Raw genomic sequence first — 16,731 nt, 5'->3', positions numbered from 1 at the left:
CCCGGCAACACCGAGACAATCACTGTCATCCAAGTCCTGGCAAAATACACTCCTGAGGGAGACGTTCATCCAGAACCTGCATCAAGGACCAGCTTTACATGTCAGCATGGACCCCGGGTGCAGGGCCAGCTTACACTCCGGACGCAGTGGCCCGTCTCGCCTGTCACCCGGTACAAAGGACGATCTGGATGATGAAATGTCCTGCATAGAGTCTAGGCTAACTCGGCCGAACGCTTTAACTTGACAACATTATAGGCCAAGGTGTTATGCGGGCTCATGTTGGACAGATAATACAACCAAAGACTTTTCTTTCAAACGAAGTGTAGCGGGAGAAAAAACGAAAAAAATGCTCACCAAGGCTCCGATATCGCACAACCCATTCAAAAAACTATAAGGCAGCCTGTCATAAAGATGGGGATTGGACTGCTCGGATCGACGATGTCACTGGTGTAATAGATAACCGAGTCCCCTGATAGACAGTCATTAGAAGTGTAACATAAGTTTAGTTGCACTCCCCAGCAGTGCTTATATTTTGATGGTTTCCAAGATCTCCTTACAAACCGTTACCTTGATTATGAGGTTGATTGAGAACAAAACACTCGACACAGCATAATTCAATTGCCCATCTAACTCGGTTTTAGAGTGTGGAGATACGGTATATCTTGATAAAAGACAATTGGCAAACCTGAGTGCCCAGCGCTGTTAAACTCCGGACGATGTGCAGCGGCCTTGTCTCTGTCCCAACTGCCTCGGGAGTTTACAGCGAGTAGGCCTACCGTGCGGTGTTGTGACTTCCCCATCCTTGTCGGATTACCTGTTTCATGCTCCGTAGTAACTTCTCCAACTTCTGCCAATATGGATAGTAGCAGCAACTTCAGAAATGCTTTCTATCTCAGTTCGTTTGGGTAAGTAAGTTATTCGGCTTTGAACAGTCCATTTTACTTTTCGAAACAGTGGGTTCGTTTATAATTTTGCGGTTGGAGTTTTTTGCTGACTAAATTAGATGCTGATCACTAAAATAACGATTTGGCAAGTGTTGTGAGGTGGTTTTGAACATAGTGGCTCGCAGATCGCCTCTCAAGTTAACTATATCGATACAGTCATGGTACTTTAGCTGGAGTAAAACGCCAGCCCTATGACAAAAACCTAATCAAATAATATGTAATATGTATGTAATACATGTGTTAGCTCTTTGATGAGTGTGTCAGTAGGGATGGCTTTTGATCTTCACGATGTGCCTGTGTCTTTCGATGAGCTTAACCAAATGTTCCGTCTCGTCTATCAGTCCTTAGTTTAAAGCATCAAAACTGCTGTAAATTACGGCATTTATGTAAGCCTATCGTTAATACACAGCTTTAGTCTTTTGTAAACAATATAATAATTTGATTAGCTAGTTTGGAATTCCCCCGTCTTAGCCAAAACTTTTAAAAGAAAACGCGGCATCTTTTTTTCAGTGAAGTCATTGATAACATCCCGACAGGTATGCTCCTGTAGGCCTGCAGGTGAATGTTGAACATCATTCATGTTTATCGGTGGTAACATTGATACTGCAAACAAACTATAGGCCTACCCTGGCCCAATCTTCAGGCCTATGGCTGGTACAGAGAGTGGATAGCAGCAGTGTAGGCTATACCGACATTGCTGCCCATAGCCAAACCAAAGAAAATGAATTATGAATGACCTGGAATAACTTAATCCAAGGTTAAATAAAACCTATAGAAAAGGAAGAACTCTTTTTAGACAGGTGCTCAGGTTTGCCGCCTCATGAATAAGTAAAGGATACGAAGAGTTTCTGGGCCTCCTAATTATCTATGTGGTTTTCAAAATGTATAGGTCACGATATTGTGTCAATATGATTTTCTCTAATTGACAAGTGGTGGAAACCAATATTGGTTTATGTCAACGCATTGAGGTGGCAAGAAGGCCTACATCAGTACGTTGTGCAAGTGTACCAGACTATGACACCGAAGGCGACGAGTCATTCTTTGTTCTGCAAGGAATTTCCATAACACCGGCGGCATCAAGATCTGCACTTGTTCACTCTAAACATTGGCCTACCGGTACTCTTCCTGTCTGTATAGCAAGTTATTCCTGTCACACACTTGTTCACCGTGAGTGGTGGTCAGCATGCGTCCAACTGAGTGAACCAACAAAATACAACCGCTCTGCCAATACAGAATATAGCTTGACCTGGATAGTACAGATTTATGGTGCCATTATCTAATCCTACAGCCATGATTCCGGATAATTGTACTTTATGCGCGAAATATCAGAACCACATTCATGTGTCTGTCTTATTAGCCGTGTTGATTTTGGATGATGATTCCATTAACTCATCCAAAAAGTTGTTGACCTGATTTATACAAATATGTGAATTTCGTTCACGTTGGCTCACAAGCCTCTAGAGCAATGGATGGAACCATCCAGATCATGCTGAAGCTCTGCTGAGGCTGCAGCTCATGCGGTCCAGATTGTTCTGAGGAAATCGACAAGGAGTACCAGGTAGGTCATGGTTCTCATCAAAGGTGTAATCTGACTCTATAACACCATCGAAGTACTCTCCGGATGCAGTAGACCAGCATCGTCCTGTCGCCCGTTACATCGATGAAAGACGATAAGGATAACGAAATGGACTGCATAGAGGCTAAAGGAGCTTTCTTGGTGCTAAGTTTTTAATTTATGGTAAACGTAATCTGTAATATGATTGTTGGCTCCTATGTTCCCGAGGCGAGGTTCCGGATGTAATGCGGGAAAATACGTTTTGTGGAGATTTCATCCCACTGCTCTTTCTTCCTGCGTACGAGCAATATTCTGAGTTCGATGAATGTAACGAATTGGGCTGTCGTCCTGCCTCCGACCCATCCTGGTATAACCAGTTGTTTTCAATATGCTCCGCCTCTCGATATGTGATCCATTAATCACTTTTCTCTCTTTTCAGCGTTCGCCTAACGATGTTGGTGCCTACATAAATGGGTGCGATGGAGTTTTCGTGGCTATGGCTTGCAATCGTCGTCAGTCTCGCTGTGATCTCGTCGACAGATGGCGCAACGTGCAACAGAACGAGAACTATAAACATTGGTAAGTTTTGACCCTGTTAGATACCCGGCACCGACCGTATTGGACGCCAACCCACCAGAGTTGCAGGAAAAGGACAGAATATTCTTTTTTTTTCTTTCAGCTGTCGTTTACTATGATGATGTCTACACAGCCGAGGACTGGCCTGCAAACTTCCCTCAGAGGCGCTTTGAGAGATCTGAGACGGTTCCCATCGAGGCTAAAGGGGGCGCCTGCTACATCCTTAAGACAACATTACGTCACATCCTACTGGCCAACATTTCATTTGTATTTAGTGAGCCGGGTACGTAACACTTGACGTCCAGTTTTCTGTATGAGCAACGGAAGATCACTGATAATGGTACCATAATGAAGATTCCGCAACCTTAGAGTGTCCTAATTTATATTCAGAATCAGAAGTTGTAGGGATCAACTGATTGATGCTTTGATCGTTTGTCATGATGATAATGATAATATGATAAAAGCTGAATTCGTTGTTTTTTATCATTGATTTCTATCGTGCTGTAATCAGTAATATATCATGATTTAATCTTTTTAGAACTGCATTCCATTCGACAGTTTGATATTCTCATGGGTCCATTTTCTCGCATCGTCGAAAATCTCGCGTTAGCCGAGAAAAAGTTGTACTTGATTACCTCTCCGGTCGATCTCAGTTTTGAGGACAGGGTCACTGGATCACGTGACACGAGATTCTTATTTCCCATTTGGCCGCTTTGGTCCGATTTCCTGAAATTAATGAAAGACTATATATCCCACATTCGTCTGGAGGAGAAGGTGACACGCATTCATATAGTTTATGGCGGGACGTCCGAGAATATTATATACGGTAAGTGATGACGTATTGAACAAAACGCCATGACGTACTTCTCCATAATGCTGATATGATCATCAGAGAGTTGTGACGTTGTACACCTTAAGAAAGGCCCTTTATCACATTTACAGCAAACTTGGCCCACATCAAGGCATTGACCTTAATTAGTAGCCAGCGACGAGTTACGTACCTGAGAGCTGTGTACGTGATATATGACCCTGTATATATAGTTCAGAAAGTTTTGTTGAATGTTGGTACAAGTCCATTAGCCTTGTCATATCAATATCCAGCATGATATAAACTAAGGCTAACCATCCACCTACCAAGATATGTGCGATCAAAGAGCTGCCTAGCCCTGGTTTGTTTAGTGTATGAATACTTCAACACCTCGACGGACAACTTGCAGTTTTCCAGTTTACAAACCACCAACCAGATAACTACATTAACCCAATAAACCAAACAACCCAATAAGAGGAGGTAACGCTAGAACGATACAGAAACCACACGCGAACTAAGATTGCAACTTAATGGAAACTTATATAAACCATGTTGTCAAAAGCAACGCTTTTATTTCATAACAGCCTTGAAAGAGCATTTCTAAGCTTGATTCGACTCTTCTTCTTCAGTCGGATCGTGATTGTTTGAGTCAAGTTTTCCGTGATTCACGTTCACCCCTCATCGTAGCAACATTTTCGTTTCATCCTTCGGTTGCCACGTGAGGTGTATGAATTTGCCCACACAAGTGACCAAAATTGCTGTGGATTTTTCTCGTCCGAGGCTTGTGATATAGCCCGAAGGGTGAAAACCGTGGGACAGAACAATTCATATTGCCCGAGAAAAAGGGTTGCACTTTCTTTATCACTATCCTTCTGCGCTCGTTTCTAGCTGCCCAGAATCTACATTCCATGCTCAGCGAGGGTGCCTTGTTCGACTACGTTGGGTTATCCTACTTCATGAGATACGACCCAAGAGAACCCCTCAAACAGGAGAGAAGTAACATTCAGGGCCTAGTCAATCCCGTCATGCAGGAGGCCTGGCTTATTAGTGACGTCATAGAGAATCGGGAAGCAGACCTTGTGATTGGTTGTTTTGATTTGGAGGATTTGACCCCCATTATGAAACTGGTAAGAAAAGAATGGTTTCATACCGAGACGTGCAGCGGGACCACATCCCATCAATATCGTCCCCAAGTAGGCTCTCTAACCTTTAGATTGATGCAATTGTCTTGCCAAAGGAACAAGGTGAAATCACAGTAGAACCACTCTACACACCAAACAAAAGTGAGACTGGATGATGTCATGGTGACCTCTGAACAAGGGATCGACCAGATCGACAAGGGCTTGGTTTCTTCATCGTGATCATCATCTTGTATAGGCGACATATCACAACTTGTGATTTTCTCCTCACTGGAAGTTTATCCAGCCAAAGGGTCACTTCTGAAACAATTTTCCTTTCTTAAAGAAAGTGATTGGTTGAATGATACGTCAGACTAACCTGCTGTCACATTCCCTTTGCATGTAGTTCGGCGACAAACAAGTGGACTTAGACCGAAGCAACCTGAAGTGGTTCATCGCCAACATGCTTTACACATCAAGTTGGGAGCGCTTCTCCGACCTTGGCTTCGACTACTCTGCTGTGAGGGCAGCCAGTTATTCCCGGGCCAAATTTGGTCGTGGGGTCAACCGGCTTGCCGCTGAGGATACCTTGAAGGCGTTGACGGTGGCCCTGGAATCATTGGACAATCAAGACGTGAGTAACAAGTTCATTACTACCTTAAGCACCCACCGATTGTGTAGACCCCACCGACGGTGTAGAGATGTCATGCAAAGCCTTGGTAGTCAAACTTTGGCAGGCATCCGTACGTGTTCCTTTACCCTGTGTAGTGGAAGTCCAGCTCATAAAGTTTAAGATGGTTTCCCGTTAAGGAAGAACACGGAAAATCCGTAATTTTCTTGGAAAAGCCTAGGAAAGCGCGGGAGAATGTGTCATTTCTTAGTCTTCTCTTAGATACTAGTGGACGGATCCGACTTCTGTACCTAAAATGCAAGCCTCTTGACGGGTCACTCTTTGGTCCTGATGTGATATACCATACCAAAGATGGGAATGGTGTTTTGATTAGTAATCGGCGGTTTTTGAAACACTTGTCCAAACACTTGTTCATATCCGAATTTCAGAATCTGACAAGCGCAACAATCGGGAACGCCATGGGACAAGTTAATATCACGGACGTTATGATCGGAGGGAAGATGGAGTTTGATGAGAATAACTACAGGACAGGGTACTTAGTGACGGTCCGAAACATGTGCGAGAGCCTGGTTTGCTCTCGACCGGTGAGTGATGTTCTCAGCCAGTTGGAGGAGAAGTCTCGTCCTTATCTACTCTCACAGCAACACATATCCTTTTGACCTTATCGATCAAGTAGAGAAAGCTCATGGTTGACATTTCAAGAAGACAGGTATTCCAAAAGTGTGTGCTGGAATAGTAAAGGCTTCACGCAAGAAATAAGCCATGTTTTGTCACCGTACACGATATTTGAACAAATGCACTAACTGAAGATACTCTTGTGATGCAAGGCAGGATTGTTGATCAAATCAACTCTGATTCACTATCATGATGTGTAGGTACAAACGTCGTTGATAACGTTAGGTCTCCGCATTCCACTTTACTAATGTCGCCTTCCTTTGCGTTCCAGCAAGGTACTTGGGTCAGTCAGGGCAGGGATAACCCCGGGCAATATCGTCACATCGGCACTCACATCACCGAGGCAACAAAGGTCGTCGCCGTGTTGGTAAGTTGAAGAAGGAAGAAAGGAAATGGGGAGAGAAATGTCTACTCCGTCTTTGGCTAAAGTTTGTCAAGGTGGCGGGCAATATTTTGTCCATTGAAGTATTAGCTATCATGAATAAAGGCGGCCATCTAGAATAAAGTCAGCCATCTTGACTAACGGCAGCCATCCTAAATTTCTTCAGCAGTTCGCTCTTGTTTGTCAGAAGGAGAAAACAAGGAGGCAACTATGGCCTCATCGAAATGTTCAGAAGGAAACGTTTCAGAACCCCATCTTCGAATTATACATGGGGGTCATTCTATCAAAAGCGAAGACTGATGGCTTTCAAACGGTTGGTAATGTCAGTTGGTTTGGACATCTTCAAATTAGTCAGGGATTTGTGTCCCAGAACCTGCTGTCATGAATGAGTTAACGAAGAAAACACGCTTTCCCTCCAGGAACACCCGTTTGTGAATACCAAGAAGGATCGCCTCTCCAGACTGAAAGGCAATGAACGCTACGAGGGCATCCTCGTGGACATCCTGCAAGAGGTGGCCATCATACTCCTCAGGCAGGGCAAGCGCTTTGACTACGAGATCTACGAAGTGCCTGACCACAAGTATGGGGTAAGGCACCCCAATGGGACCTGGGATGGCGCCTTTAGAGAAATCAAAGATAATGTAAGTACTCCCTCCTCTTCTTCTGTGTTCGGAAGTTTTGAGATGCACACTTGACAGTCGTTCCGTTTTCGGTAACAAAGTCGGCTGTCCAAGAGTGTTCCACTAAAAAGCCACGGAGCTTTGTGGCTGGTCTCCAGCTATACATTCACATCAAGCAGATTCTCGTAAGCCTATTCTGTGAAGGTGTTTGTTGGCAGTGCTCTTACTAGTGCTCAGTGAAGTTGGCAGTGCTCTGCGCATGGACGATAGATCGTCGTAAGTCTGTCAGTGTTGAGGGAAGTGTTAAAGTCCTGAGGGCTCAATGAAAGAGTCTCCACGGCAAGTTATAGGTTGATTTCAAAGAAATACAACTTATGTTTGCAGCGAGCCACTCTAGCAGTGGGGATGATCTCCAAAACAAAAGAACGGATGACGGAATTCCAGTTCTCTCCCGGGTTCGCCTTCACTGGTATAACCTTCATCGTCCACAAACAGGAGTTGAAGAACGTCTACTTCCAGTTCCTGCGTCCGTTCGAGATGCGAATCTGGGGAGGGATAGTGGCAGCTTGGTTATTCTCGTCCCTACTGATTTACACCTTCCATAGATGGGACCCATTCAAGGACAATTTACCGTTGAAGAAGAAGAAGAAACAGGAGCCTGTAGACGAGGACGCACCGAATTACACAGACGACAGATTCGCACGTGACGAGAGATACAATTTGAAGGAAAGTTTCTGGTACAGTTACCTAACTCTGGCGCAGCTTGGGACGCCATTCGCAGCATACTCATACCCAATAAGGATATACTCAGTGTTTTACTGGTTCTTTGCTCTTATAGTCGTCGCCTGCTATACAGGAAACTTAGCAAGTTTTCTCACCGAGAGCATATTTTTTCATCCGCATTTAACTATAAAGGAACTCCTCAAGGAAGGATATGACTTTGGTTGGATGAAAAGTACGAGTATTGAGAAATTCTTTGTTGACAGTCCGATTTGGGAGTATCAGGAGATGAACAGGGAGTTGCGCAGACGGAAGACCTATGCTGCCTCCTATAAACATGGGTTGGCCATGATCAAAGAGAATACGAACTTTGTCTTCATTGCGACGCATCTTTTATTGTCTTACTACGAGGGTAAGTTTTCTTCAAGTCTCTTTCATTACGTTGTCGCCAAACTTTGTCCGTGAAAGGTCTTCGTTTTCCTCCCGAACATGCTATGATATCAATTCCTTCGAATGACATATTTGAAAGATCTGTCAGAAGATGTCGATTACTTTCTAGTTTGAAAATCGTTGGGTGATATTTTTTGTCCGATCCGACGAGAGAGGTCATATCATGGACCAGTAAGAAAGGGTTCGAGCCAGTATCTATTGCCGCCTTATCTACTCCAGGCATGGATGAGAACTGTACCCTCCACGTGAGCCAAGAGCGGCTGGATATGACCGAGCTGGCATTTCCAATGAGATCGGATTGGGCTCTCCTGGAAGAGTTCAATGCGGCCATGATGGAATTAAGAGAAGCGGGACATATACGAAGCATATTTAATAAGTAAGTGTTAACCATTGTCCCGCGTTACCTACAAAGTACAGGTAAACACAGGAAAATTGCTAGCTTTTCATTGGTCAATCAGAAGTTACGTCACTGTCCGTTCCCTACACAAGAATATCTCCCCTATTGAGAATTTCAGGAACTACAGTAGCAGGCGTAAGGAGTTATATATTTATGGTTAATGTACTTATGGTCTAACCCAATCAGACGATGACTGATTGACCTATGAAGAGCCGAATCATGATGATTCCTTCAGTAACATAGAAGTAGCAACTCACGGTTTTTATATGTATGCTATAACATGCATCAGTGCACATGGTGCAGGCCTGTATGGATTCGACCCAAGATGAAATGAATTTCAGATGGCTGACGTACGCCAGCAAATGCAGCCAGGGGGAAGATGACGATGATGATTCCATTAGTTTAGACTTCGACAGTTTCATCGGACTTTACGCGGTGCTCGCTGGGGCCATTCTAGTCTCCGGGGTGATCCTGGTCATCAAAATCAAATATGGTCATCTGAGGTAAGAAATATTAATCCAAAGATTGTGTGGTAGCAAAACCCAGCCTCGGTTACTGCATCTCCAGGATTTCATTGAACTTAGCGCGGTGCATGCCGGGTGATCCTGGTCATCAAAATCAGACGGCAATATTCAGGTAAATCATCCTCGAATACCAGGGTCAGTCGTATGCTCCTTCCCTCGCACACGTTAAATGAGATGCTCGGTCATAAGTGGCTAGTGAGAGGGCCCCTATACGTGCACTGTTAAACTAACTTCTTTGGTCCGTCTTTAATCGTTAAGCGACTAGCCTTCTCCACTGTGTAAAGTAAAGAGTCTTTAATGCTATCTCCTCTTTTCAGTTTCTTTGCCGTTGTCAGATTGATCCTGGACCGACGCACCTCAGCTTAGAAAGAAAAGAGACAGACTTGTACAGTTATCAGTCAAAGTTCCAAATCATGGAACGGAATAACGAAGGAACAATTTGATATATTCGAGGGTGATCAGGATTGACGATTTATACGATATACATGTACTGACAATGACAGTTATGTGGTTAACTTACTTCGTGACCTTGTGATCTATGAATAGTGTTTATAACCACCGAACTCTTTTGACTAGTTGTGTTACAATTTGCATATTTTATGTATTATGATGGGGACATCAATTATCGTTTTTGAGGGCAGTGTGACGATAATTATTATTTCTGTGTTCGTCTAGTTGGATAATGACTCTAAGTATAAAACTAGACAAGGAATGAGGATATCTTAGAGAACTTACTGTGTCGAATGCAAAGAGATGGGTAATAGACTGTATTGCACTGATGTTTCACAAACCTTATAAGTTGATGACCAAAAAGGTTTATAAAACTTCCACAATGATGATGATGAAGTGATTTTCCTCATCGGTGGTTTTTTAGCGTATCCTGATCAAGGCAAGTGTTTTCGGGACGATCTTTGATCGGTTCTCTTTTCCTACGGAATGGGGATCTCAATGATTCAGAGATGATCCTAGGCTTGTTGAACCTTTAAAATATTAGAACAAGAATGACGCATTCAATTTGGAATAAAATCTTAAGCAAGGCTTTTCAAAACTCGCTGGAAATCTCTCTCCTGTAGATCTTTACATTCTCGTTGGAATCCTTTTTTTATCTTCTTGAATATATTGGATGATTCAGCAAAAATGTATCTTACTCAAGTCACATAATCTCAGTCATTGCTCAAAAATTCCATCTATGGCAGTAAAAAACAACGGTCTATCTGCGCCATTTTGTGGCCAAGCTCAGTCAAAGATCGAGTCATACCTTGAGGCTCTCCCTCAGGTTGGTTGGAAAGGTCGTTCATTGTCATCCCAAAGGCAGTGACAATACCGAGACTTGCAATCTCTCACTTAAAAGACTAGTTGAATCAATAAAATATGGAATCAGAATGAGGCATTTCAATCAATCCTTAGCAAGATGTCTTAAACCTTGCTGAAAAATCTCCGAACCGAGCAAGATGTCTTATAAGCTATCCGCGACCTCGGGAAACACCATAGCCAGGAATGTGACGAAGACAAACAATTTAATTAGCTGGTGATAAATATAGCACGTGACCAGCTTCTGAGCCCAGGTGAGGACTTTACTGTCAGGTTGGTGAAGAACTGCATCAATCACTTTCTCAGTCACTGCGAATCCAAGTGGTCTGTGTACGTATACTATTGGAAAGTACGGCCAATGGTTAACGAGAGTATTCATTGATATACATTGTACACGTCATATATCACTGATCGAGCATGAAAATGTTTTATTAGAAACTGTGATCCGAATACATGAACATGATGCAAGGGGTGGTTGACACACTTTCTCAAGAATGTCACGTTACAACTTGAACGCATGGCCGCGACGAAGGTCACAACCGATGCGATCGTAACGGGTAACGAACCAACGATTATTGGAACGCATGGCCGTGACGAAGGTGGAAAAGTAAAGTGAGGTGCCGTTGAAGGTCACAACCGATGTGATCGTTACGGGTAACGAACCAACGATTATTGGAAGATTGGAGTGTTCAGTCGATGGACATAGGGATATTCATGAACTTACAAGGTCTGCATGGGAACATGCCGCTTGCAGAGCCATTTATTGTAGCAAGTAGCGGGCTTTCCCTGGCAATTACACGCCCGCATTCCATTAATTCCGATTCCGAGTCCCTCAACAACATATTTGGATTCAAAAAGGTATGTGTGTTGCTGCAAATACTCTAGTTTCTCACTCCTTCTTGACATAGTGCACATTTCTAGGCCCGTCATGAGGTAATTTTTAGGCCTTTTATATTGCCATTGACGCTGCTGATCAATCAAAAGGCCTGAAGATACCCCGTCGTATAGGCCTACCAAAATGTACACATACACTGGCTTACTACAGCAGACGTTAGGCGTGCGAAACTAGAGTACTAGTATATACAGTATATAATTCGTCATGGTTGGCAGATGCAAAAACGATTTGATATTCAAACAGCTGTCATGTATATACATGTAATTCATTTTACTATGTCTGCGGTTGTATGGTGCCGCTCATGTATATCGCGGCGCCTGACATAACAGAGATAAAAATAAATAGGCCTATAGATACATTACTTAAAAACATTACGTAAAAGGTATTAATACATATTATAAAATGATTTGAAATATATGCATGATTTTGACGATATTTTTATAACGTGGAAGATCATGGTTATTGACGGTCTGAAAACCTTCCTTTTCGCTGACTTTTTCTTCGAATTTCAAAAGTAGGTGCATGCGAAATCCAAAATGGCACAGCAAGAGTGTTTTCGCGGTCAGCCATGTTTGGGGGGGGGGGGGGTAGAACAATGATTTGTCAAATGCTGTTATGATCATTAGTCTGTTCCTCCTATTTACGACAGGTACGTCTGGTAATTTTCAGCGAAACAAGACGTCAAAGGGAAGTGTGTCATCTCCGAAGAAACAACCTGGGAGATCTTGGCCGAGTAAGAACAAGCAGACGGAGGACCATCACCAAGCTCAAAATGCGGAGTTGTGACGGCCGTTGTGGCATCTGCCCTTGACGAAGTGGGATTAAGACTGATGATTGTCGAAGTGTAGGCCTGTTCAGGATCGACCAAATTCCTTCAAGTTAGTGAAAATCAGTTTTGGATTGGTCAATCTTTCGAAAGGGATCCGGGACCGGGAAGAGACACCGGTCACGACTGTATATGGGCTACAGCCGGCGAGCTGCAGGTTGAAGACTGTGTCAGTAATTTCGCCCCCAACTAGAAGAATGGACTCCAAAGCATAGCCGTCCAAAAAGGATAAAACATCAAAAGGGACAAAATGTAGACAAAGAGGAAAAAACATCGTCAGTTGAAATCAAAATGGCCTCCGGCACTCGCGGAAACGGCGCTGACGACTCGGACGAAAAAATATGTCTTCGGAATGACAGCCGTGTTTTCCCCCCAACGGCCCATGCCACCTCGATCAAAGGAACTGTTGCTGAGAAGTCCGGGCACATTCTGAATTTATCTGACTTAATCGGCGGTTCTAGAAGCAGCTTTGTCGAAAGTGGTAACGCTGGTCACTTTTTCAAAGTGCTCAACCCAGATGGAAAAGATCGGTACGAGAACGGGTCGGGGAATTCTAAGATTAACGCCAAACCAAGTGATTCTGAGAAAGCGAAAAACAAATTTGTCTGCAAAGCAGCTGATATTTTCCAGTACCGTTACTTGGTCGTTTTTGTGAGTTCCATGTATATGAGCATCATGGCTGGGATCACCATGACTTGCGGACTCTACTGCCAACCCTGGATAGATGAATTCGGCGCGGATAGCATGACGGCGTCCTGGGTCGCTTCCCTCCATGTTGGCCTGACCTGCGGTGTCAGTGAGTATATGGTGCTCGGATTCAACCGAAAGAATATCCTTTGGAGAAAATGTTCATGAAACTGTCTGACAGCTCTTTGCACCAATCAATCAACTAGCTTTTTGTTCGAAACATTGAAGTGACGATTCTTTGTTATGTGGCCTTAATACGGTAATCACTATCTCAGAAATAAAGGTTCTGGAGCCTTTAATCACCAAACCAGGTAATTGAAACTGCCTATGTACGATTTATCAATGAAACTAAGAATTTTGAGCGGGCCGTTCAAAACTTGCCTTTTTTCCAAGTGTTACGTGATTGGTTTCCTTTTAATCTCTTTTCAGGTCTGATATCCAGTTTACTCACGGAGAAGCTGGGCTACAGAAAGACTGTTATTTTGAGTGGATTGGTGACGTCTGCGGGTCTCATATCGTCTGCCTTTGTGCCCAATGTTTACGTTCTTTTCCTGACTTTTGGGATCGCCGGAGGTAACTAACTGATTCCAATCAGGTTCTGCTGTTCTGCCCGTACTCCACCCCAATTCCAGAACTCGATTTATTTTTGTGACCTACTTCTGTCACTGCCAACACAGGCCGCCATTTTGGAACCACCACGCCACGATTATTGAGCATATCACGTGTGCGAGTAGATACCAGAATCAGAGCGATCGATTAGCCTCGAATTAAACCTGAAAAATGATACACGTATCACTATTTCATGTCAAGGATTTGCGTGTTTTGTCTAGTTTATTTAAAGGGGGCTGATCGGTCGATAATTATTGATTGTTTAAATATGGTAGGTTATCTCCACGCGCCTGTGAACACATCGTGTAATGGAAATCTATTTGACGGAGAAAGAGAATCCTTCGCTTCATGCTTGGATAGTGCCAAAACGGACGTGACAATACCATTAATGAATAAGATGTAGTACCATTCTTAGCAGGCATCGTCCCAACGTCCCGATTGTCAGGTCTTATCGTCCCAGTAGACGCCTCCTCCTGGGAGGGATAGATCAGAGTTGGCCAAATCACGAACCTTTTAGGTGTGTCTCTCAGGAGCGTCGAGCAAAGTATATATATATAGCTCACAAATTTGATTACCATTTCAGGGGGTGGAATTGGACTATCGTTTACACCGATGAGCACAAACGTCTCGTATTACTTCAAAGGCAGAAGTCGAGTGGTTGCAGTAGGACTAGTCACAGCCGGCGCTGGTTTCGGATCGTTTGTATTCCCGTATCTGATAAGCTTTAACATCACACAATTCGGTTGGAGGGGCGCCGTGCTGATTTCTGGGGGTGGCTCGTTGAACTTTTGTGTTTTTGGCGCCATCTTGCGGAATCCAGGCAACTTTATCAGAGGGAAACATGAAAGTGATGGACTGAACCGCCTGTGTAGTACTTCTATCAGGCAATATGGCTTTATTTTGTATGTTTTGCATACTATGTTAGTTTCGGCTGGGACGTCAGTTGTCTTTATTCACATTGCCGGCATAACTGAAGAGCTCACCAATGCGACGAGGGAGCAGAGCAACTCTCCTGTCGCCATGATCGGCCTGACAAACCTAATTGGAAGACTATTCTGGTCACTGATTGGCTACTCCAAACACGTGGACACCATGGTCTCGTTTCTCGTCTGCATGACTTTGACAGGGGTCATGTCAATCATTCTGCCGTTTTTAACCGCGTTGACTCACATTATTATCTGGGCCTTGGCATTTGGATTCTTCTGGGCTCCAAATGTCTCCCTAATGCAAATTGTGACGTTGCATTTTGTTCCACTAAACGAAATCAACACTGCATTGGCCTACGTCATAGGCGGGCAATGCGTTGGCTTCATGGGCGGCGCCCCCCTCGCTGGAGTCCTGTACGACGCCACTCGGAACTATGGCAACTCATTTTACCTCGGGGGCAGCTTTATTTTCCTCGGCTGCTTGGCCCTCGTGGTGCCGACGATCAGTCACTGCAGACCATCATGCAGTGCGAAGGAAGTTCACATTGAGAAAGCTATATCGAAGGTATTTGGGAATAGTGTGATACATGTATTTGGAAGTCAATACTTGGGAGAGTCAGACGACAGGGCTGAGGCCCGGACTGAGGGCGCAGAAGCGATGATGGAGGCAGAGCCAACATGACACGAACTATGACCAGGATAATAAATGTCCCTCGCGAATTCGTGTCCCTGTCTGAAGTAGTTTCACTTTCAGTCTTATACATCCCCTTACCAACAATGATGATGGGTGCATGGACCAGAGTAGACGAAGACCTTTCACCCGGACTATACATGGGCAATTGTTTCCCTCATAGAATCTGGTGATTAATATAATTATCATCGATAATCTCTAACCTGCAGACACATGTTTGTATCTTACTTTTTTACTCCTTTGTCATACAAAATATCGACGGGTGGAGTATATCAAAAACAGGATGCTATGACGGAAGCTAGTGGGTGCCTGTGTATCCGAGGTAACCAGAGACAGAGAGAGGATGGATGTCAAGCCTATTGGAGGTGTTATTCTCTGGGAATTTACATGTATATTAACTTGGTGGTCTTCTTCTTCTGGAATCAACCTGTCTAAACTATAACTTTAATCAGTTAAATGAATAATCGGTGAGACCACATGCCGAAACTCACGAGACAACGGGCCGAAATTCACAGGTTGAGGGGTTTTCGGGGCAAAAGACCAAGGAGGAGATTGGTGTGCTCTCTTTATCAAGTTGTCTTTCGTCCATCGCGTGTGCAGCGCCAGCGCCAGCAGCAGCATCAACAACGTAGACTCCTATGCAGTCCATTTCGTCATCCTGATCGTCGACGACGGGCCGGTCCACTGCGTCCGGAGTGTACAGCAACGCTGCACCGTCCGGATGATCTGACCATCCCCCGACCGCGTCATTTATGAATTCTCTATCGCTACCGTGGAGCCTTACCACATGCGACTAGTACACTTGTTTGTCGAGCCACACTCTATAGAGTTGGGACATTACAAGGAGACAAGACACATCCTGAGCATGTTACAAGGAGACAACTTACTGCACTCGTTTGTCCAGGCACATCCTGAGCATGGGACGTTACAAGGAGACAACTGCACTCGTTTGTCCAGGCACATCCTAAGCATGGGACGTTACAAGGAGACAACTGCACTCGTTTGTCCAGGCACATCCTGAGCATGGGACGTTACAAGGAGACAACTGCACTCGTTTGTCCAGGCACATCCTGAGCATGGGACGTTACAAGGAGACAACTGCACTCGTTTGTCCAGGCACATCCTGAGCATGGGACGTTACAAGGAGACAACTGCACTCGTTTGTCCAGGCACATCCTGAGCATGGGACGTTACAAGGAGACAACTGCACTCGTTTGTCCAGGCACATCCTGAGCATGGGACGTTATAAGGAGACAACTGCACTCGTTTGTCCAGGCACATCCTGAGCATGTGACGTTGCAAGGAGACAACTGCACTCGTTTGTCCAGGCACATCCTGAGCATGGGACGTTACAAGGAGACAACTGCACTCGTTTGTCCAGGCACA

General features: G+C 44.3%; 2 protein-coding genes across 6 annotated transcripts; both read left to right on the top strand.

The window, feature by feature from the left end:
* The first annotated feature begins 750 nt into the window (after positions 1-750).
* Positions 751-12,411, top strand: LOC135495154 (glutamate receptor 3-like). 5 transcript variants are annotated; one of them, XM_064783600.1, is made up of 14 exons: positions 751-905; positions 2,939-3,078; positions 3,179-3,358; positions 3,614-3,901; positions 4,772-5,010; positions 5,408-5,635; positions 6,061-6,216; positions 6,579-6,674; positions 7,109-7,330; positions 7,694-8,441; positions 8,699-8,855; positions 9,218-9,379; positions 9,718-11,569; positions 12,256-12,351. In XM_064783600.1, exons 2-13 carry the CDS (start codon positions 2,970-2,972, stop codon positions 9,764-9,766), a joined length of 2,634 nt encoding a protein of 877 aa, XP_064639670.1. In that variant the 5' UTR covers positions 751-905; positions 2,939-2,969; the 3' UTR covers positions 9,767-11,569; positions 12,256-12,351. The 5 variants fall into 5 exon arrangements, with proteins under 5 accessions (XP_064639670.1, XP_064639672.1, XP_064639669.1 ...); XM_064783599.1 differs by lacking the exon at positions 751-905 and adding an exon at positions 1,031-2,502 and having other exon boundaries at positions 12,276-12,411; XM_064783597.1 differs by lacking the exon at positions 751-905 and adding an exon at positions 1,031-2,502.
* A 301-nt stretch (positions 12,412-12,712) lies between these two features.
* LOC135495155 (monocarboxylate transporter 13-like) lies at positions 12,713-16,602 on the top strand. The gene is made up of 3 exons (XM_064783603.1): positions 12,713-13,228; positions 13,549-13,692; positions 14,312-16,602. The coding sequence occupies exons 1-3, from the start codon at positions 12,724-12,726 to the stop codon at positions 15,334-15,336; spliced, it is 1,674 nt and encodes a 557-aa protein (XP_064639673.1). The 5' UTR covers positions 12,713-12,723; the 3' UTR covers positions 15,337-16,602.
* Positions 16,603-16,731: the final 129 nt, after the last annotated feature.

This window comes from Lineus longissimus, chromosome 10, assembly GCF_910592395.1.
Source record: "Lineus longissimus chromosome 10, tnLinLong1.2, whole genome shotgun sequence".
Taxonomy (NCBI): domain Eukaryota; kingdom Metazoa; phylum Nemertea; class Pilidiophora; order Heteronemertea; family Lineidae; genus Lineus; species Lineus longissimus.
The sequence above is the reverse complement of the archived record's forward strand: the minus strand, read 5'-3'. Positions and strand labels throughout refer to the sequence as shown.